The 23,925-nt window shown below is 39.8% G+C and overlaps 3 protein-coding genes across 4 annotated transcripts in view; 2 read left to right on the top strand and 1 right to left on the bottom strand.

Annotated features, from left to right (window-relative positions):
• LOC127378006 (tumor necrosis factor receptor superfamily member 14-like) overlaps positions 1–23,925 on the bottom strand; it is a 229,190-nt gene that overhangs the window by 62,615 nt on the left and 142,650 nt on the right. The gene's annotated exons all lie outside the window — the stretch shown is intronic.
• The window catches only part of LOC127378013 (tumor necrosis factor receptor superfamily member 14-like), a 52,688-nt gene that overhangs the window by 11,818 nt on the left and 16,945 nt on the right, over positions 1–23,925 (top strand).
• Positions 1,704–23,925, top strand: part of LOC127378012 (tumor necrosis factor receptor superfamily member 14) — a 50,853-nt gene continuing 28,631 nt past the window's right edge. The window contains exons 1-2 of the mRNA XM_051426456.1: positions 1,704–1,728; positions 2,121–2,247. Of these exons, the coding sequence (XP_051282416.1) occupies positions 2,179–2,247 (69 nt within the window). The 5' untranslated portion in view covers positions 1,704–1,728; positions 2,121–2,178. The remainder of the gene's footprint in view (positions 1,729–2,120; positions 2,248–23,925) is intronic.

Raw genomic sequence — 23,925 nt, 5'->3', positions numbered from 1 at the left:
TAAGTCTGCTAAAAGGGGCAGGGACAATGATTTAATATGAATATGTTGCTAAACGTTTCCCTGAACTGATTAATGGTGATTAAATGTAGGCTGACACTAGTCTGTAGCTGGCTATCTTATTTCACTATGGACATTAAGCCAACAGGTTAATACCACTCACAGACTATAGGCTCCTTTCTTGGTGTAGCGCTCCCCTCAATAGTCCTATGGTTAAGGGCAGGGCTTTTGGGTTTTTTAAAGATATCTATCCAATAGTTTTAACCCTGATTGACTCAGTTAAAATATTATCTTGGATTTCTACACACCTGAGACGTTTTTTAACCTACTTATGAACTCCCCTTTAAGTTATATTTTTAACCCTATGCGTCTATATGTCTCTCTCAGAATGAAAGGATAACCTCTTTCCAGGTAAGTAAGAAAATGATACAACACAAGGTTTTAGAAAAATATGTCTCAATTATTTACTTAATAAAGAAATGATTGTTTAAAATGAAATAAGAAAATGCAAATAAACATATGAATGTTCTGTTTTAAACCTTCAAAATAAAATGTCCCTCTTCATCAGGAAAATACTTCACATGAATTGTCCCTCTTTTTAAAGAAAAACACTATAAATGAAATCTCCCTTTTTTTTCCAGGAAAACACTGTAAATACTGTACCTTATATACACATCAATATAACCGCTTTAACCCGTAAATTGATTAATTCAGAAAACCTCAAGTTATCAACTTTAAAGTCACTTAAAGACGATTTGTGGGCCCACACACACATTAATGCAATCTAAAGCCGGCAAATAGATTTATTCTGACTAAAATGTACCGTTGCAGGCCTGTTGCGTTGCAAGTGTTCGTTGTGGCCCAACACTTAATGGCCGCTTCACTTGTCAGCGAGCAAAATAAAAGAAACAATACGGGAGTTTAGGTTTCTGTCCCGTCCTTCTTGCTATCAACTATTTAAATGTTTTTATTCCTAAATGACTTCATGCTTTTAACCGGGTTACATTGGTGAAACACTGGGTTACAGAGTGACATCCTTTCCTTTGTCTTTCCTCTCTCTCTTTTCTCTCTTTCCTTGTTTGAAAACCAGATTTTGATTTACTAGTTAACATTGTGATCACTGTAGTTCTGGCTCATCTACTGACTGCAACTAAACACGTCACTGATGCTAAGGCAGGACCAAACCATTTCATGCAGATAAAGGGGGGTGGTCGGTCAATATTGATATTTAACTTTTACTGCCACAAACAAGTAAAAACAAAGAGATCATTAATTGTATTATTATATTTGAAATATATATACTGAATGATGATGGTTTGATAATTTATATTAGTTTTTACCTATTTTTTGGGACCCCTGTCAGTCATGGGCCCTTGGAATTGTCCTAACTTTTCCCCCGTGGACGGCGCCCCTGCAGTGTATGCTTTCATTATTCAGATGATTCCTGCCTTAGGCTACTACAGTTTAAATACCAGCAATACGGTGATGATACAGTACAGGAGGAGTTTCTACAGATTATGATCAACTGGACAGTGTCTGAAGTTCCAACATTGGACAATATGGTTGATTTCGAGGAACTGTTTTTACCTTTGTGACACTGCTACAGAGTTAATGGTGTGTAAGGGTAAAGTACAGACCTGGGGGAGGAAGACGCTTTTATTTTGACATTTACCCGGATGTAGGATTTCAACAACTTCAGCGGTATATAACGTTATGTCTCGCTGCGATCTGGTGAGTAGTCGTATTTTTATGCTATATTTTCTTTAAAGATGGTTACACAATTTACAGTGTGTGTGTGTGTACACATTATATGTCTGAGACTTCCTGTATAGAACTCGTATATGGAAATCCTATGCACTTAATAAATAAAGTCTAAATCTACTTCTAATCCAGTTAGTTTTTTCTTTTTGGCTTTCTGATTCCTTCACAGTCCTTTCAATGGTTCAAAGTACAGTTTCATTTCATGTTTGAATTGGTTAATATTTAACTTTTATTTAACCAGAAGTCCCTTGAGATTGGGAACTCAGTGAATATTGAGTTTCCTTTTAGATATTTAGAATATAAATATATCAGAATTATTTTCTCATAATGAAGAATAACATTTGCATAATGTTTTCTTTCAGTTTACAGATGGTGTCCTCCTTTTGGATTTTACTCTCAGTGAGATGACGTCTTCAGTCCATGAAAACTGTGATCCAGCAGTATAAAATGATGTTTGGAAGAAAACCTTTGACAGCTGCACCATTGCTGGTAAAATCATTTGTTATTACAGTCAGCTTTTATTTGCTTTGCAGCAATTCATACATCAGATTGCTCTTCATCAGAGTCTTCATCAGCTCTACTGAGGGATGAGCAGCTGTCCTACCTTTAACCTCTGTAGGAGAAGAGAGTAGATGAGCTAAAGGTTCAGATGGAGCAGTTTTCACATATAGTCCTGGTTGGAAAGTAGTGGTAGGATGCTGTGGGTGTACAATTACATGAAAGTTTTCAGTTCCTTTATCCTACACACACATAGGAAACAGATAATTTATCTTAAAATAATATAATATAGATAAAATAAAACTATGTATATATATATATATATATATATTTATATATATATATATATATATATATATATATATTTATGCACATACACCCGGGGCAGCTTCTCCCCTTTACTAGACAGGGCAGACTTAGAGATGGACAGGAAGGGGATAGAGAGAGGAGGACACACAGCAAAGGGCCACAGGTCGGAGTCCAACCCATGGCCACCGTAGCAAGGACTCAGCCAGCGCCACCTCTACCAGGTCACCTCTTCACAGCTGATGGCTGAGTGGATCACACCCTGTTCACACTGCCCACCTAAACAGTGTGTGACCTCGCCAAGAGCATGGCTGCTTCAGCAGCCCTATCTTTCTATACTGAATTAGCCTTTGATAAATACCATAGAATAAAGCCTTGTTAACATAGGAATGGATTCTGTCCACAGGAACAGCAGACAGCTGTTAATCTGCAACAGAAACAGGAGGTGTTGAGTTAAATAATACATGTATATATTTTTCCATGTCTGTAACACATTGTACAGATGTTAGACTACACTGAAACTGTAGTGAAAGGTGTATATGTTGCTGCTATATTGTCGATATGACTCTTAACACTGTCTGTTTTTACTTAAATACACTGAAGCAAATAGCGCTCTGATGTCTGTTTCATGTGGACTTTATTACCAGCTATAAATGTGTTGGTTAAGTACTGAATACATCACCTATGTGATAAAACGTGAATGAACACTTAGATGCTGATTTAGGATCTATATGCACTCCCCACAGGTTGTCCGGTCAGAACAAGAGCGATGATCAATGATTCCAATTTATCACACACTCAGTCACTGACATGCCACTCAGTTATTGATGATAGTTTGCTTATAGTTAACGATGCTCCCTTTGAATGTGCGTGTTTTCTACATTCAGATGAATATGATGTATATATAACAGATAATATGCAAAGACATTAGGTATATGCAATAATAATAAACAGTATGACATGAAACACAACCTGAAAGTAATTTACTGCAATGATAAATTAAACAAAGATGTATAAATGAAATGCAGTCCCTATAAATACAAGGGAACGTCAACTTATCTTAGAAGGTCTATTTAAATATATGTATATATGTATACATATAACCTGCAGTTCATGTGCACAGTGCACCGTCCTGCATTTTTTTTGCTTACCCTCTGTGTGCATCATACCAGTGATGTCTGTAGTCTGTAAACTAGTGATGAGTGGATGAGCTTTTGAACACCAGGTCTAAACAGGGCCTTCCTGCTATAACTCACCTGCAAAGGTTAAACTAAAATGTCTTTCTTACTCTTCACAGATTCTTTTGATGAATATCTTCAGAGGACATGCACTACCATGTCATCCATCAGAGTATCAGATAGACAGTGAATGCTGTCCTAAGTGTCTTCCTGGTAAGATCCAGTTGAATATTGAAGGATATTTCACTTTGGTAGTTCCATATGGAGTCTTTAGTTCTACTGCCAGGTGCAGACACTGTGTGCAGATCAGTGGAGTCAGTCTGACTCCCATGGTTGGTGCTGTTTATGTTCACCAGTGAAATGTATCTGTATTACATGGCATGAAATAAAATAGTTGTTTTTCTCTCCAACAGGAAGTCAAGTTGAAACAGATTGCACAGAGTTCAGGAGTACTTCCTGTCTGTCCTGCACTGAGGGAACCTTCATTAATCATCCTACAGGACGGAGACAATGTTACTCCTGTACAATCTGTGATGCAGGTAGAGTTCTGTTCATATTTCATGGTTATTAGTACAAACTTGTGACTAAGATTTAAAGGCAGTAAGTAGGCTTATTACTGCAAGTCCCACTGTTAATGCTAAGGCTGCTCAATTAATCGAAATTTGAATTTTTCATTTTCTGTTGTGCAACGTTGTATACAGTCTGCATATTTCGCGCATGCGTATTTCCGTCCCTCCCCCACAGCACACGAGTCATGCGCTCTGTATACTCGGCGTTCCCGACGTGTCGCGAGACAATGTGAAGTCACGGGAGCACCTGACTATTTATACGTGCGCTGGTGGTCACGACACTAGTTGCAGTCTTCTCCTGTCACGTTGTTTTCGTTTGAACAGGTAACACAGAGGCTGCGTTTCATTAGTCGTTCAACATGCCCTCGTTCGCTTGCCCTCTGCACTTGCCCTCGGGGGAATCCCCGCCGCCATCATAAGTGTCGTTCCAATTGTCTGGAAAACTGAAGTGAACTTGGTGAGATGGACCCTCGGAGGGCTGAGGGAGCGAGTGAACAACGATGGTCACTCCGAGGTGGATATCACCCACAATGCATTGAAGTTTACGTCATTGCCGCTATAACGCCGACGGCTACCAATGAGTAGACTCCAAGGGCAAGTGCGTTTCATTTAAATCCCCCGCTTCTCCCCCACCCACTTTCCCTCCGCGCTCCAAGTGGCCTCCGTGCGACGTATGCTGTTACCTCATACCAAGGGCTGAGGGTAAGTGAACGAGGGAAAGTGGAACTACTAATGAAACGCAGCCAGAGACTTTCAGATGTTTATGGGGAAAGGAAAGTGTAACTGAGGACTTCCTTGCAAAGTGTTGTTGACAAATGTCCAATAAATGCAGCATGTTTCTGAAGTTTAAAAAAAGAATCGTTTGAATAATCGTGATTTAAATTTTGACCCAAATAATCGTGATTATGATTTTTTCCATAATCGAGCAGCCCTAGTTAATGCTGTGGAAGAACTGACCAAACTGTTGAAGATTAGTTGTCAGTGTGAAGATGCAGAGACTCATTTTGTTGAGTTGCTGCACATTACTGCTTTTGTATTGATGGAAATGACAGACTACATGCAGAAACAAAGACCTCATGTGTTCTGAATTATTGTGAGTGTCTTTTGCAAATTCAAAAGTTCAAAGTCAAACCAACCAATAGAAACTCTTCTCTCGTCCACCAGCGTAGGCCCTGCCCATCAAGTGCAGTTGAATTTGCAAGCAAAACTTTTGAATTTGCAAGCAAAACTTTATGAATTTGCAAGCAAAGAGGACTGATTTGCAAACAAAACTTTAGAACTTGCAAGCAAAGAGGACGCAAAATGGTCGCATGTTTTTACTTACAAACATTAGTTTTGATTGAAGTTGAAGAAGTATGTTCTCTCATATTTTTTTTCAATTGCAACTTGTTCTGTTTCCATCTCCAAAAAATTTTTGGGGACTTTTTTGCTCTCAAATCTCTTTTTGGTTTCAAATCTATTCTATTTGATTGAATAATAAAGGAACAGAATTCTCTCCATAGTTTTGAGGAGAAGAGCATCTAGAATGCGTCGAGCAATGCCTATCATCCTCTCCCACACTCCACCCATGTGAGAGGAGTGAGGAGGATTAAAGACCCAGGTACATTTGCTGTCATGGAGGTGTGTCTTCAGATCAGGGTCCTCTGTGTTAAGGTTGAGTTCCTTACATGCCCCAATAAAATTTGTTCCCCGATCCGATCGGAGTGTTTTAATGGGTCCTCTGATTGCTGTGAACCGTCTGAGGTCCAGGACCTCAATATGCACCGCCCTTGTGCTCAAACAGGTAAATATGGCTGCCCACCGCTTGCTCTCTGCGTGGCCTCCTCTTGTTCTTCGAGAGGTCACTGTCCATGGGCCAAAGACGTCCACTCCAACGTGTGAAAGGTGGTGACAATGACAGTCTGTCTGCTGGCAACTCTGACATCTTCTGTTCCTCTAGTTTACCTCTGAGTCTTTTGCAAGTGACACATTTGTGTATAACAGTAGAAACAAGTTTCTTTCCCCCAATTAGCCATAATCCGGCTGATCTCAAGGCGCCTTCTGTAAAATGGCGTCCCTGACGTGCAACTTGATCATGATAATGTCTCACCAACAGTGTGGCTGTGTGAGTCTTTGGAATGATCAAAGGATGTTTATCATCAAAGCACATGTCTGTTGAGGATGTGCGACCACCAACTCTCAATAGTCGATCTTGGTCCAGAAATGGAGACAACTTCACAAGAGGGCTTTGTCTCGAGATTTGATCCCTTTTGATAAGATATTCTATCTCCTTAAAGAAGACCTCTTGCTGCATTGCCCTGATGATCACAACTGTTGCTTGTGCACTTTCCTCTCCTCTACTGCCTTTACTATCAGGAACTTTCACCTCGCTTCTGACTCTTTTGATTCATCTGGAAATAGCCCGCACCAGTGACTTCCACGAGGAGAACCTTTCAAACCTCTGTGCCCCAAGCACATCTGGCACTAATGTCACCTTTGTACTGATGGCTGTAACCTCAGGACGGATTTCTTGATCCTGGTCTGGATGTATCAGCTCAAAGTTGTCATTGGAGCAGTGTTCTCTTGCTGCGGCCTTGACAGAAACGATGGCCCAGAAAACCAGTTGGTGCTCTTGAGGTCTGTAGCAGCTAATGGCCGAGTCCCGTGGTCAGCAGGGTTTTGTTCAGTGTTGATGTAATGCCACTGATGTGGGTGAGATGAAGACGGCGTGATGTGTTGTTAATGTAACCTAGCACAATTCTACTATCTGTGTAGAACTTCACTGAGTGAATATCAATGTCCATTTCACCTTTGATGAAGTCTGCCATCTCAACTGCCAAAACGGCAGCACAGAGTTCGAGACGAGGAACTGTATGTGCAGGACGCGGTGTCAGTTTGGATTTTCCCATAACGAAGCCCACGTGACACTCTCCTGTCATGGAAACAGTTCTCAAGTACGCTACAGCTGCTATCGCAATGTCAGAGGCATCTGAAAACACACAAAGTTCTCTGTACTGAGTCTGTGTGACTAATGAAACAGGAACATAAGGTCTTGGGATATCAAGTTGCTCCAGCTCTTTCATGGAGTTCCTCCAGAGTTTCCATTGTTCTTGTTTTGCTGTTGGAAGTGGAGCATCCCAATCGTACTGTTCAACAGAAAGCTCTCGTATTATGTTCCTTCCTCCCACAGTAACTGGCGCCACAAACCCTAAGGGATCAAATAGACTGTTCACTGTGGAAAGAATACGTCTTTTAGTCAAAGGTTTCTCCTCTGAAGAAACACAGAAGGTGAAGCTGTTTGTCACTAGGTTCCAGCTGAGACCTAGGCTTCTTTGTAGGGACGGTGATTCTCCTCCAAAATCAAAGTCTTTAACACCTTTGGCCCAGTCTTCTGTGGGGAACGCTTGCATGACGCTGCTGCTGTTGGATGCTATCTTGTGTAGTCTGATGTTTGACTCAGCTAGCATTTCTTGAGATGACTGCAAGACCTTGATAGCATCTGTTTCAGTGGGAAACGATGCAAGTCCATCATCCATGTAAAAGTTGCGCATGACAAACTCTTGCCTCGGGAGTGGACTCTGTTGCCTCCGAAGCAGCTCGTCGTAGGCAGTAAATAGCAACCCCTGGCGACGGACTGTTGCCAAATAAATGAACCGTCATGCGAAACTCTTTCACTGGTTTCTGCAGGTCATTGTCTTCATACCACAAGAACCTCAAAAAATCTTGATGTCCCTCGCAGACTGTGAAGCAATAAAACATCTGCTGTACATCAGCAGTAACTGCGACTGGTTCTTTGCGAAAATGGAGCAGGACCCCGATAAGGGTGTTGTTCAGATCAGGACCACAAAGAAGCACGTCATTAAGAGAAAGGCCTTCATGTTTAGCACTGGAATCGAACACTACTCTTATCTGATCTGGCTTACATGGATGGTAAACGCCGAATAAGGGTAGGTACCAACATTCCTGGCCTTCTGTTAGCTGTGGAGCTGGCTCTGCTTGATTGGCATCAAATATCTTTTGCATGAAGTTGATGAAGTCTTTTTTCATCTGAGGTTTCTTGTCTAGATTGCGCCTCACAGATGACAGACGCTTCACAGCTTGACGTCGGTTGTTTGGAAGACGGTTCCGTGGTGATCGAAAAGGTAAGGGGGCAACCCACGTGTTTGCTTCATCCTTGTAGGTTTGTTGATCCAGTGTTTCCAGAAAAATCCTATCTTCAATTGACAGGTCAAGGTTGTCGTCGTGTTCTGTTCTCTGAAATACTTGGCAACCAAGATCATCAGTCTCCCTTGCTAGGTTAGACACAGAGCTCTGAAGATTCAGGCTTGGAGTGTGACAGCTGAACCTCTCTTTGACCTGAATGTTATTGTTGCATGGACCCAGAAGTGAAGCTTGTCCATTGTGTAGAATGTTGGTCTTGTAGACAGTGGTTTGAAATGTCTTATGGGAGGCTCCAAGACACACCTCTCCAACAATGACCCACCCCAGGTCCAGACGTTGAGCGTATGGTTCATTGTGGAGTCCACTGCGCTGCTCTCTGACCTTGTGTACACTGAGAATGTCTCTGTCAAGGAGGATGAGGATTTCTGCTTGTGGATCAATTTCTGGGATTTTACCTGCTACTGGCTTGAGATGGGGATAGTGAACAGCAACTTCAGGAGCTGGGATTTCCGCTCTATCATCAGGTATCATGTCACACTCGATGAGAGTGGGAAGGGAGAGCCGTGTCATGCCATCCAGGGACTCGATGATGAAGTTGTTTGCTCGTCTCCCTGTCACATCCCTGACTCCTGAACATGTCTTTAAGGTATATGGTTCTAAGTGACCATCAATACTGAAAAGGTTGAAAAAGTCTGTCTTTGCAAGTGAGCAGTTGCTTTGTTCATCAAGAACAGCGTACATTTTGACTTTTGACTTCCCTTTCTGACTGTCCATCAGGATACACTCTCACCAGACATATTTTAGAACATGATCTGTAGCCTGCTAAATTTCCACATATTTCAGTACACTTTGATGTCACGTTCATGGCTGTTAGCTCCTTTTGCTCCCCGCCATGATCTTCTGAAGCAGCAGAACCTTTCCACTTCAGAGGGAGAGGTTCTGGATGAAGTGATGTGGCATGTGTTTCACTTCCGCATTCTCTGCACTTTATTGGCACATTGCAGTCTTTAGCCATGTGGTTAATGGAAGAACAGCATCTAAAACAGATATGTTTGTCTTTCAGGAGAGATTCTTTCTTCTAGACTTTTACTTCTGAACAGACGACACTTCCTCAGTGGATGCGGTTTACAATGCAAAGGACACTGTTTATCAGGATCCATGCTGCTCTTGTCAGTGGGAGTATCTTGACTAGCTCCCCCTGGTGATGACACATCCGTTTTCCTGACAGAGATTGGCAGCTGGTATTTCTGCTTTGGAGCTGCTGGTTTTTCTGTTCTCAGGCTACAGGTTGTGACACAGGCAAAGCTAGGGTCATTGTGAATCTTGGCTTCCTCACTGATGAAGCTGACAAAATATGTGAATGGAGGATAGGGCACACCATGGTCTTTCTTGAATCTTGAAGCAACAGTAACCCACTTCTCCTGCAGGTTGTATGGGAGTTTTGCCAGAATAGGGTTGACCCCATGTGCTGTGTCCAGATGAGACAGGCTGGGTAGATAGCCATTCTGCTTTGCTGCTTGTAGCTCCAGAAGAAGATCTCCCAGCTCTCTCAGATGCTGGTTCTCTCTGTTTGTCACCTTAGGAAAGTCTTCAACTCTCTTTAAAAGTGCATGCTCTATGATTTCTGGTGCACCGAAACATTCCTCCAGTCGCTGCCACACCATGTTGAGACCCGCTCCAGGGTTGTGGACATAAGCTGCTCTGATTCTTCTTGCTTGAGCAGCTGATTGTGGTCCGAGCCATTTTGCAAGCAGGTCCAACTCTTCTTGTCGTAACAGATTCAGATCCCAAACTGCAGACTGAAAAGAGGTCTTCCACGCCCAGTAATTCTAGGGTTGATCATCAAATTTCAGCAACCCAGAACTAACCATCTCTCGTCGCATCAAATACTTTGCAAGGTCTGAAGTGTCTGTAGGATGGACATGATGAGGTCTTGGTGTAGATACGTTGTGCCCAGGATGATACAGCTGGCTGTCGTTGATAGACTTTTTTTACATAAGGGCCATAATTCCCACTGTCAAACTCTCGCTTGGGACTTACAGCATACTTGTGTTGTGACATGCTCACCCCAACCTTCTGTCTTTGGTCAGATGAAAGAAATGGCAAAGGTTTAAACTCTTCCTTGCTGTGCTCACTGCCCTGGTAACCGTTCGGGTCTTTGTAGTCCATAGCCGCTTCAATGTTGTCTATGGCTGGCTGTGGTGCTGATGCAGATGGAGGATCTGGATGGTAGTCATGATGAGTTTGCAGACCAGAGTTCAATCCTGCGTGTTGCTGCACATACTCTTGAGTGCGTTGGGTTGAATCAATCGGTGACATCTCGACCAGTTGCGGCTGTTGTGGGTCTCCGGCTTCCTGTGCGGATTCTTCCCAAGCTTGAGCCTCGGCTTGTGCTGCCGCCGCTGCTTTCTCTGATTTGAGCACATGCAGATCTGCTTCTAACTCAGCTTTCTTTTTAAGCTGTTCAGCTTGTTTCTTCAAGATGTCTGCTTCCTTGTGTGCAAAGGAAAGCTTCACTCGTGCAGCCTCAGCCTTTGCTCGTGCCCTGGCAACAGCGACAGATGATGAGGTGAATTGACTGGAGTGTAGAGAACTGGATACTTTTGACCTCGTCTCCATTGTATCTCCTTTGTTATCATCTGCAGGAGTTGCCATGATTGAGAAGTCTTCTTTGATGCTTTACACACCTGCGACTGTGGATCAATCCGTTTTTCAGCAGAATGTGATGAGAATATGCCTTTTACTATTCTGCCCTCCCTGAACGTAGGATGTGTTTAGTTTGGCAGATAGCGAACAGTTCTCCAATAAGAGGCAAAGTTTCCTTTCTTCAAGGGTTTATTTATGACTCCCAATTGAAGTTGACTGTAAAACTGAAATACATACAACAAAGGAAAATTAAAATATTATACTATCACATTATATGTATCTCTAAATACCAAAGGTGTTCAACACAGTTTGAAACAGCACTCGACACTGCCATTATACTAACAAATAATAAGCTCCGCTAGCTTTATGCTAACATATAATGTAAAACCCCATATACAAGCTAACAAATTAGCATCGTCATAGCGACGAAAATATTAAAGAACTGTCAACTTACAGAAACAGCAGTAACAGCAACATACACCACTATACATATACAATACTCACAGGCCTATGTTCTCTTTACTCTTAAAACGATTGGCAATGTTAAAGTTCGGCTGCAGATTGACGACTCTATTGACATTGTTTAACTCGCTCTACTCTTGTGGTAATACTGCCACCCACAGGCGAAGACGTGCAAGTCAAAGTGGGGCAGCACAGGGCCCCAGATCTTGAAGAATGCATTGGACCTTCCTTGGAGAGAGTCTTATTTTGTAAGAAAACAAAGAACATTCCGTAATCCAATGTACATGTGATGGAGGTTCTCGAGATTTCCACTTCATCAGGATCAGTCTTCTGGCCAGTAAAGTGGCGAAGGCAATTACCTTCTTTTGAGAAACAGAGAAAGAGGGCATGCGCACCCCGAAGAGTGAGAGCGTTATGGTCAAGCTTTCGGCCCAGTATTTCAGACAAAGTATTAAACACCATTGCCCAAAAGTTAAACAAGGATGGCCAGTGCCAGAGCATGTGTATAGGGTCAGCAGGGGCCTGATGACACCTATCACAAGTTGGGGAGGCATCATTGTATATCTTACTACTAAAGAAGGGAAAAATACATGATTGGAAACTAAGGGGGCATTGGTAGAAAATAGATGTAAACCAAAGTAACGTCTAAACTGGAATCAAACTTTAAGTGAAGACTTAAGACACAATTACATTTTTTGTGTACAAAGATACAAAGGAATTGATCGGAGCATATAGAAGGGCTTTCGGTGATGCTGGGCTGGCAGAGTTTGCCTGGACAATAAGCCATGCAGGCCTATTGGGATTTAATCTTAGATAGTTTTAACTGTAAACTAAGGTCAACCCTTGACAAAATAGCCCCACCAAAACTGAAAAGGATTCCTGCTAATCCGACACCTCCCTGGAGAAATAAGGAAAAGGTTAATATCAATTATCAAATACTCCATGAACAGCTGATAATTTACAATAAGGCAGTTAAACATAGACACAAGACAAGCACACTTTGCAAAGATGATAACTGACAACTGGAATAACCCCAAAATCCTCTTTTTAACCAATGACCATATAAGTAATTCTGTTACTATGAAGTCTAGCAGTATGTCTACAGACACTAAATTTAAAGAATTTGCAGTTCACTTCATTAATAAAACTGATAACAATAGATCACATTTATGTCAATATCAGCCTATCAATCTCAATACCTCACAACCTCAGTTTTTCTTTGTGGAAACACCGGAGAGATTTGTCCTGATTGATGCTGACATGCTTGTTATCACTCAATTAGAAACTTTTAAGAGTGCCATGCTTAAACCTCTTCTAAAACAAACAGTTTGCCTGACTTCCTGACATCTACAGACCAGTATCCGATCTTCCATTTTTAGGTAAAAATTTAAATAAGCTTGTTTTTAATGAGTTAATTATTAATATATATATATATAAGTTATTTTATGGACTCCAACAAAATTTTGGAAAAAAGTCTGTCTCAGTTTTTGGGCAAATCACAAAGTCAAGGTTGTAAACAACCGTAGGTGCAATATGGATATGAAAAAATGTCTGTATTAGTACAAGTTGACCTAACCGCAGCCTGTGATACAGTACCCCATTCTTTGAGGTCGACTTCACAGTCTGATTGGCTTCTCTGGTACTGTTTTTAATCTTCTATATCTTAGCAACAGATATTTTTTGTAAGCATTGATAAATGTTATTCTAAATACTGTTTAGTATTTTAATGAATTGTGATGTTCCCCAAGATTCAATTTTAGGTCCTCCCCTTTTTAACCTTTACATGCTGCCACTTGGAAATGTCATCAGGAGGCACAGCATCAGTTTCCATAGCTATGTTGATGACACTCTGCAACTCAGGGCCAAGAAATTCCCTTTTTAGCTGTATTTTAGATATCAAGCAATGGATGGCATCTCAGTCAGGACAAAACTGAGGTATTGGTCATCAGTACTTCGGTTCAGAGAAACTCAATGTGAAGCTGCAAGCACTGGCATTAAATCCATGTCTACAAGTTTTTATTCGGACCTCACATTAGAAACATAACAAAAAATGCATTTTATCATCTTAAAAACATTGCCAGTGCGGTTGTTTTTCTCTCAAGCCAATACAGGAGACATTAATGCACTTTTATTACCTGCAGGATTAACTGCTTTAATGCTCCACTTTCTGGTCTCCCCAAGAAGAGTATAGCTCAATTACAATTACTTCCTAACTCCTCTGCCAGAAAGAACACATGTTACAGCAGTCCTAAATTCTCTGCACTGGCAACCTGTCTGCTTCAGAATCCATTTTAAGATCCTTTTATTGATTTATAAAGCTCTTAATGGTCTTAGTCCTACTTATTTATCAGATTTGCTTTTACACTATGAACCGTCTAGAGCCCTCAGGTCTTCAGGTAGTGGCCTTTTAATCATCCCTAGAACCATACATATATATATATATATATATATATATATATATATATCAGCGGCCTGTTTATTCTCCAGCCTGTTTATTCTCCAGTGTGAACAGTCTACAGCCCTGAAGTGACCCGCATCATGATGATGATTGATAAATATGATGATATAACCGCGTCCTGCCTCCTCCAGCGCAGACCTGTGACATCTGTCTCACTTCAATGACGTAAAAGTCAGATGAAATGGGGCTTGAGCATTCAGACTGAAGTCGCTTTGTAAAACATCAGATATGTATCCGATTTAGGACCACATAAGAAAGTGGCCTGGATCGGATTTGAAAAATCGGATTTGTGCTGTTCTGACGGTCTGAAAATCAGATATGGGTCACATATAGGCAAAAAGGATTTGGGACACTTTTGCCTGCAGTCTGAACATAGCCTAAGTCATAGTCCAGGTCAGAACCAGCTGCAAATCACCTGTGGCTGTGTTCAGTGACCAGGACTCACCTTTTCACTGGGAGGCTCACTTGATCACTTCCCCAACTCTGACTATGATGCTTATTCCAGCCCTGCACCGATGCTAGTGGTGTAAACAAACCTCCCCTTCTACTTTGAGTTTGCAGTCTGGGTACAGTCCGCTAATAGGACCACTAACTAGCTAGTGGCAGCAGCTGGTACAGTTAGCACATGCAACAGTGCACTCCCTGTGTTATAAAAGGTCCATGTTACATCAACTGGAGAAACTGTTCTTTCACACTACCTAAAGATGTCGTAAAAACTAAAGATGGTCTTTAAGTCAATAAAAATAGACGTGCTCTCTAGTAAAAGTTCTCCATGTGTAACCTGTGTATGTGTTGACAGGTTCTGGTTTGAAGATAAAGACGTCATGTACAACAACATCAGATACAGTTTGTGAACCACTGGAGGGATTCTACTGTTTGAACTCTACAGAGGACGGCTGTATGTCAGCACAGAGACACACACTCTGTCAACCAGGACAATACATCAGTCAGAAAGGTGGGATTACTTGTGCTGACTTTAAGATTGTAGGTATAATTTGTGTTTAAATGAGAACACCAAAGTTCATAAGTGTGTGAAGGTGTACAAGTGAATATAATGACAACATATAACAAATATATATTTTTGGGGCTTCTTGCCTTTATTGGATAGGACTAAACTCCAAACTCTATTAGCTGATTAGGAGCACAAGTTGCATCTGAAAGCTCCACAAAATTTCCACTAAGCAAACTTTGTGATTTTTTTAATCATTCTACTATTTCTAAAGTCAGTAATGAACCAAGCTCAACCATAGACTAGTGCAACTGCAAAGCATGCCTCCACTGTATGCACTGGCTCAATAAAGGTCTCATATCTGCAGCTTTCAGATGAGACCCCTGTTTCTGTTTTCAAACGATGATGCCAACAACAGAATAGCTCTCGACAGACTCTACTTTGTCTTGAAACGCCACATCCTTTTAAACCAGTGCAGTTCAGGTCAGGAGGTTAATTCTGAGGCAAAGTCTAGAAAAGGTTTTGTGTGCACGGCCCAGGACAGGAGGACTCTGCAGCAAGTAATTCAAACCCATTAGAAGACTACATTGGTACTCAGCTACCCAGCATCAGTGATATTGGTGAGGTCAGGTACTGCACAGAGCTCAAAGAATACTAAAAGACAGCCTGTTCACCCTGCTGCTGTCTGGGAAGTAAAGCTTCTACTGCCGTACCACTGCTGCCTCAACACTTCATCATAAAAATAGTTTTTATTTATTCATCCATATTTCTTTGTTTTTGTTAGTAACGTGAAGAGACTACAACAGAATGATAATAACGGTTTGTACTTTGTCAGTCTGACCTATGAGCTGATTGGTCAATGAGAGGAAGAGCTGTTCTGATCTTGTGGTAGTCTGAATAATTTGTTTAATTGAGGAAAAAGACTCTTTCTCTTCATAAATTACTTTCCTAATTTCATTACTAGTTCTAGTCATTACTAGTTACCCAGATAAAATGGAAGTTACATCGACTAAAAGTTTAAGTGTTTCTTGACATTGTAGTTAACATATTAGTATGAATTTCATTGCTTAAATATTTGCATAAAGCACTGAAGTAAATAACATTTGGATTATTTTAGTGTTCAGTTTCTTCCTGAATCTGTTGATCAAAATCCCATCTCACTCTGTGCTAACTCTAGTTTGTGTCTGTACAGGAACAGCATTAACAGACACTGAGTGCTCTGACTGCAGTGCTGGAACATATTCAGATGGAACATTTCCATCCTGTCGGCCACACACACAGTAAGTGAAGCTTCACATCAGACACCTGGATTCTTCCAACAGCAGTGAATTCATTGGATCCTACTAATGTTCCTGTAAAAAATCTCCCTCTGTCATTCCAGATGTGAATCAATGAATCTTCAGCTGATAAAAGCAGGAACTGTTTCAACTGATGCTCAATGTGGAGAACAAAGTTCAAACCCAACAGGGATTGTGATTGGTGTTGTTGTAGGAGCAGTGATTTTTTAGTAATTGTAGCAGCTACATTGTTCTGTCGCTGGAAGAAAAAATAAATCTAAAGAGAGGTATGATTTGCATTTAGACCATAAAAACACTATAATGTTTTTGATAAATAATAACATTGTGTGTCACATCATTAAGTTGTTGATTAAGATGTTTTTCTGGTTTTGTTTTATTACAGAAAGATATGCAGATAAATCCGCCCTGGTATGTTTTATACTCTCTTTACTGTTATTACTGAGTCTATTTATTATATGTACAGTAGTTAGGAGAGATGGCTTTTTTTATAATTAATGAAATTATGTCACTCATTTATCATTATTTCACAAAGGAAAAGCTGAATGGAGAACAACCAGACAAGTCCACAGCAGCAGGTAAGACAGCAGTGTATTCTTCATATAAATGTTCATTGACTGAGCACTGTCTGACTGAGCTAACCTCTGTAATGTGAAAATACATATAATACTGTATATATATAATATATAACATAAATGTTGCTGTTTAAACTAAATATATTTCTCTCCTCAGGACGAGACAGTAAATGTGTAAACATGCAGACAGCTCTTTGAACACTGCAGAGTAAATGTTGTCTAGAATCCAGTTATAATCCCATTGGATGCTGGGACATTGTCTTTGCAGTGTCCAGAATGTCCTTTACTGTTTTACACACTGGACACACCCTCATACTGACTTGTGTCCTCAGTGTGAGACGGCTCCAGACTCTTCATTCATTGGATAGCTGAGAGGGACTTCCAGCCAATCCTCTTCATGTAACTATACATGTAGACTTTATTGATCTTCTCTGGTGGTCACACAGTTGGATCTGAACACAGGACGGATACAATGTGTTCTGAACTGCAACATGATGGGACAAATGGATAGTGTACACTGCGCACCTACAACCTCAGGCAATGCCACAGAATTTGGTTTCTATCCAATAGCAAGTAATACAGTGCCAGAACAGCCAATGCTGATACTTTTTATTATTAAAAATAGCTTGTGTACTTAAATATAAACAAGTTTATGTAGCACAGTGAAAGTGTTACATAAATGAATTAAAGCTGTAAGCCGTGATGATCAGCACCTCACACTCTATGTGTCAGGGTAATTGTATGGGAGTTTGCACATCCACCTGAAGAACAACTAGCCACAACTGCAGTTTCTCATGGTCATGGAAAGGTAGACGATGAAAGTGTAGGCACTTGTACCTTCTCATTCTGTAGCCACCATTTGGAAAGGCACAAACGCGAACCATTTCTTCTCCACAGTAGATCAACACGTTATTTTTACTCCAAGCTTCTTCACTTGTGAACACCTCCGATCCCCCACTCATTTCGACTTCAGCGCCAGAGCAGTCCCGCGCTGAAGTCCCGTGGGATTTCACTTGTTGCAGGTAAACACAGAAGAAGAAATTGTTGCAGGAAGTGTGCAAATCGGAGAGTAGTGTGTGAAGACATGGACATTTTTGAGGGGGAATAAACTTTTTTTCGTCGCGAATAGGGCTGGGTGATATGGACCAAAAGTCATATCCCGATATATTTAGGCTGAATATCCATATACGATATATATCCCGATATTATTTCCGCAAAGTGAGAGCAAATGTTCACTCTCTCTCTCTCTCTCTCTCTCTCTCTCTCTCTCTCTCTCTCTACATATAACTTCTGCTTTGGCTAGCAAAATTCTACCTCTAAGGGATAAAACACTTTGAAGCCATAAATTGCATTTTTTCTGTACCTTATCTTCAGTGGGGTTGAAATTAAAGGAGCATTTGTTTTTGTTGATAACAATTCCAAGGTATGTTCCTGAGTCTTTCACTGGAATATTAGAAATAGAGGAGACATTACAAGTTTTGATGGCAAGCTACTCACACTTGCTAATGTTTAAATGGAGCCCAGAGGCACTAGAAAATGTTTTAAAAATATCAATAGCAACTGAGACCTGAGAGGCATCCTTTAAAAAAAGAGTAGTATCATCAGCCAGTTGACTAATAAAAATCTCTTTTTCAGCTATTGTGATACCTTTCAAGAGTGAGTATAATGAAATCAAAAAGAAATTGAGCACAAATCCGAAACAAATATGGTGAAATATGGCAGCCATGTCTGACACCACGATTCAATACTAATCTAGGAGAGGTGCCTGTATATAGTTTAATTGAGCAATTTGCATTCATATATAAGGTTTTAATAGCTGTACAAAAACAAGGGCTAAAGCCAAATTACTCTAAGGCCTGAAATATGAATTTGCGTTTGACGTGTCAGATGCCTTGCAGAAATCTATAAACAAAATAAAGCTATCATCACTGCAAAGATCAGCATAATCAATCAAGTCTAATACAAGTCTGATGTTATTGGTTATATGTCTTTGAATCATAAAGCCTGTTTGGGTTTCCTTTATAATGTGGTGTAAAACACCTTTTATTCTCTTGGCAAAGACCTGGGCTAGGATTTTGTATTCGTTGCCTTCTTTTGCTTTGGAATTAGGGTCAAAAGACCTTGAGATAGGAGGGAGAACTTGATTAACAATGTTTTCTGTATATCCCACAGAGGAAAGGGGGAAGAAGCTCTAAAAAATTCAGAGGTTAAGCTATCAACCCCCAGAGATTTATTTCGTTTTAGGTGATGAATGCCAAATACGACTTCATCTAAAGGTATTGGACTATCGCAAAATCTTTTTGGTCCTTCTTAATAGACTTGTTGTTAGAAAAGTTGCCAGCTGCTACCTCATTATACTTTGATTCATAAAAAATCCTATAAAATGTGGAGCACTTACTAGCTATTGTAACGCTGGTTACTCTTAGCGTTAACTATAAACTTAATAGTCACTGTATTAAAACTATCTTTGGGACAACTTCATCTTGGTTACTCAATCCACTTCAATTATCCGCTTCAACAGTAGGACAACTTAACACTACTTTACATCTTAACCATCAGTAACATTACAGGTAACGTGCATCTTATGTAGGTCCTCATCTATATTGCAGAACAGAATACATATATGTTTATAGTTACCATTAAATAACTAATGTAAATTCAATAAACCTAATAAAGTAATCCACAAAATAAATCTAAACAAAATAAATCTCATCTTATACTATCTTATGGGGATCATCAGTAATAGAGCTGGAATGATGATAGCCTCAGCCTACAGTATCCCAAAGCCTACCCTTCCAGCAGGGCCTTGTATAGGAGAGCTCATATCTTCAGCGATGCATTAGAAAGCACTTACGGCTCTGTAGCTTACCTTTGCAGAATAGATGACCAAGGTCAGATTCACATCTCCTTCAACAGATGATATTACCTCCCGTTCCACTCAAGAAATCTCTGCATGTCTTTGATTCTGTTTTCATATTTAATAAAGAACTCAGTTGTCAGCTCTGACCACTTCTATCTTAGATCACTTGTGAAATTAAGGAGGTCTTTGTGGACTTTTGAAATGATTTATTGCTCGGGAGATTGCCTGTCCCCTTTATTATTTAATATAGCATTATAACCCTTGGTAATTGGGATAAGAAGTCATCCTCACATTAAGGGTATTCTAGAATGTCTTGTTATGCTGTATGCTGATGATATACATGTTACCTTAATGAATTTTGAAGGGGTTGTTCCTTCTTTTGCAATATATTCAATCATTCAGTAAAATTTCTGGTTACACAATAAATTGGGCTAAAAGCGAATTTGTGTTTACGGGACAAAATACAATTTTACAGGATTGCCCTGCTAAGGTTGCTCAGGACCATATCATATACTTTCCATTTCAATCATTTCAAAAGATCCTAAACATTTGGTTAAATTGAAGCAGTTCGGAGATGTAACCTGGTGCCACACTGCAAAAACTGAAATCTAAGTAAGATGAAATATCTTAGATCAAGGTGATATATGCTTATTTTTTTGTCTGATAAGATAGTTCTTCTCAGTAAGCAGTTTATATGTTAGACTTTATCACTTGTTTTAAGTGTTTTAGTCCTTAATTATCTCAATAAGACATTACAGCTCGTTACTGAGATTGTATGACCTATTCTGAGTAAGTACATGCTTGAAACTAGAATATCAACAGTTACAAAGCTGTTTTGTTAACACTTACATGTATAAAACAGCTTTTTCTAAGTAGTAGTTTTTTATTTCAAGCATGAAATAAGAAATCATGACTTTGACATATTTTTATCTCTTCACATTAAAACAGATGGCAGCCAAATAGAATCAATTGTTTTATTATCAATGAAACAATAGAAAATATGTAGTCATATACTATAACAGTTGGAACAGTACTGTAAATTGACACTTGATATCTATACATTTAACTTGTAACATTTTAACAATTTCAAACAGAAATAGTTTATCATTATACATTCAGATACTTCACTGTACTGTATGTTTTCATCTGTTACAGACCTTTCCCAAAGCCAAATTACTGGGGAACACACCATGAGTTATTTTTAACTGTTGTACAATTCTATTACATCCCCAAGATGGTATTTTACCTGTACAAAGGTTTGGCTCTTGCTGCTAGTTGTGTAATACGAGGTAAAATCCACCAGCTTTTCAGCATCGACTAACTCAGTAGCCTGTGCAAGGTGTGGGACCTCAACTTGATATGCCATGACATTTCTATCAAAGTGTAAAGTTTGAAATGGTTGGTATTCCAAACAATAAAGCCTAGAATCAACAAGATATAGATAGAGAGAGATATAGATTTTCACCAGCCCAAATTCTGGCAAATTACCATTCACTACTTTGGCAAGGATCATTGACTTCTGAGTTATGTATTTATTGCCATTTATCATCAGCCATTTGACTGATACAGCATAGTTTACTTCATCATAACCTATGAAGTCTCTCAGTTTTCCTTGTAAATACTATAGATCTTTAATCTCAGATACAGGTCCCATTTCCCTTTCATTTGAAAAGATTGGGTGTAATGAAGGGTCAACATTTTGGCAACTTTCATATATCTGGTTCTGATTTATCAAAGACTTGCAAATGTTTTTAAAATTAAGCTTCAAAGCCCATTGTTTAAAGAGGCAATGTTTAGATTCAAACCGCTTACACATATGTCTAACCATTGGACCCAATTATTTAATCTGTGATGGCAAATGTATCAGATAATGCTGTTTAGGTGTAATATTGCGCTCTGGGAAAAGCTCCTTCCAATGCTTCATATGATTTTCAATTAGTGACTTCAATCTAGAAACAGTTGTAATGGCAACAATAGGTGCAAACACTATCTGCACAATCTCTATTAGCTCATTTATCAGATGCACATATGCATTGTCCTCCAAACTTCCCAAAACAAATGGTAATATCCTTAGCAGGACAAGAATTTGCCCAGACGACTGTTTTAATTTACCATCACTTGACATTAATGTACTCAGTGAAATTGGCGATGGCCGATCTCTCACATCCAGAGGGGAATAAGGGAAACCCAGAATAGCAGAATTCACAGAGTCCAGATCTATCAGTCCTGACTGAACAAGATGGTGCAACACACTCTTGATTTCCAAAGGAGCTGTACCCTCCAGAATTACATGCATAATCTTTTGAGGAGTTTGTTGTATGATGTCAAAGGCAGGGAATTCGACTAATTTGCTCCTCCGATTGATCCCATTTGTTGTTCTCAAGCTGTTGCAGAGAAAGTTTATATCTGCTTTTTCTATTTCATCAGTCCGTCCGATATGCCTCTTCAAGGTTCTTTTAGTAAATGCATCCTCGTTGAAGTGTGACTGCATGTCCTCAAAAGAACACTCAGTGTCTGCATTTACTGTAGGCAAAGCCAACACCCTCCTTGAACCCTGCCAGTTCATGCTGTGCCAGAGTGTCACCACAGACGGAGACCATGTCACCATAAATAGTTTTCTGTCCATTAATGGTTTGCATTTTAACGCCATTGTACAATGCATCCATGTCCTTGGATTCGGTTTCTCTGAAAATAAGGGATGTGATTTTAAAAAGGCAGCCATCAACAATGTCCTGAAAAAAACCCTCCTTGCACCTTTGCGGTCCCTTTTCAATCATAGAGAATATCTTCGGGTGTGATAAGAATTGCTCTAGACTTTTCACCAATGGTATGTAATGAAAGACTCTGTCTTTAATGAAAAAGTTTTTTGATGCTCCATGTTTCCTCTTGCATATAGTTTGAGAAATTGGAATTTCCTCTGCATCCAAAACGCTTAACTGCTTCTTCATAACACTGTTCTGTCGAAATGTTGTTGCAACACTTGTGAATGGGTCAACAAAACTGTCAAACACATCCATTACTTCTTTTTGAAGGTGTCCTGATGTGTTTTCCAAATGTTTCTTTAGCACCTGCTCTATCTGGCTCCTGAGGTTGCTCATCAGTGATGATTGGTACTGCTGCACTCCAGCAACAATGTCATTCATGCCTCTCTGAAAATGAGAAGAGTAACACAACTTCATGATACTTGTAACAAACAGTTTGCTTATGACATAGACATTATCATAGGCGGATGACTGTAGTGAATTGGAGAACACAGCAGGCAGATTGACCATGACCATCAACCATTCAACAAGCTCTGTGTAACTGTAAATGAGCAAATAAAAACTGTGGTTTGTTTTGAAAAAAGCATCTTACCTGTGAGAGACGGTGCTTGGCCCGTACATTTATCACAAAGGCAGTGGCCTGTGCGGTCAGGTCCTAAAAGAAAGTAAAATTGTATTATGTATCCTGATGTAATGTGATCTGACATTCATAGTTACATGTCAAGCACAATGTTAATTGCAGAATAAATTTGAATAGTCCTTTAAATGTTAAATTATCTTTGCTCACTACATCTAGCATAGCTGTCATATAACATTTTGTCTTTTCATTCATAAATCAGGTGTCAAATCACACATTACTGTAGTGTAGTTGGTATTTAGCTAATATATGCTAGGCCAATACAGACAACAATGTATGGGACCTCAACCTGATATGCAATGGCTGGGAATTTATTGGCCTCAATATTCATAGTGATTCTTTGATGGTCAATTTCAGGAGAATAACTTACAGGTTGTACTATGGCAGCTCTGTCTTGGCTAATGTCCATTTGCCCTTCATTTGTGTCAGTTGTACAGAGCAGTTGAGAGCTGGTGATGCTGGAATCCTGTAAAAGTTAATCAGGTTAAATGTTGTCAGTTATTAAGGAAACAAATGACTCGACATCTTACTTAATTTCCCAGGTGTATTTTATTAATTTTTATATTTAAATATTTTTACACAAACCAAGCATATTTATAATCAATTTGTCTTCGTTAGGACCCTCTGACTGATTGACGATGCTAGTTTGTGCCAGAAAGTTAAACTAATGTTGACAAAGTGATATGCGATCTGAAGTTCGTCCATTGTGTTTTATTTTGAAATTTACAGGATGCTCTGTGGGTTTGACTTCCTGACCATGTGGCCTTCACACGTCAAATCATGATTAGACATAGATATATACACCTGTATATATCCATAGGAGTATGAGTAT

Source organism: Dicentrarchus labrax, unplaced genomic scaffold, assembly GCF_905237075.1.
Source record: "Dicentrarchus labrax unplaced genomic scaffold, dlabrax2021, whole genome shotgun sequence".
Classification (NCBI taxonomy): domain Eukaryota; kingdom Metazoa; phylum Chordata; class Actinopteri; family Moronidae; genus Dicentrarchus; species Dicentrarchus labrax.
This window is presented reverse-complemented; position numbering and strand designations above follow the sequence as displayed.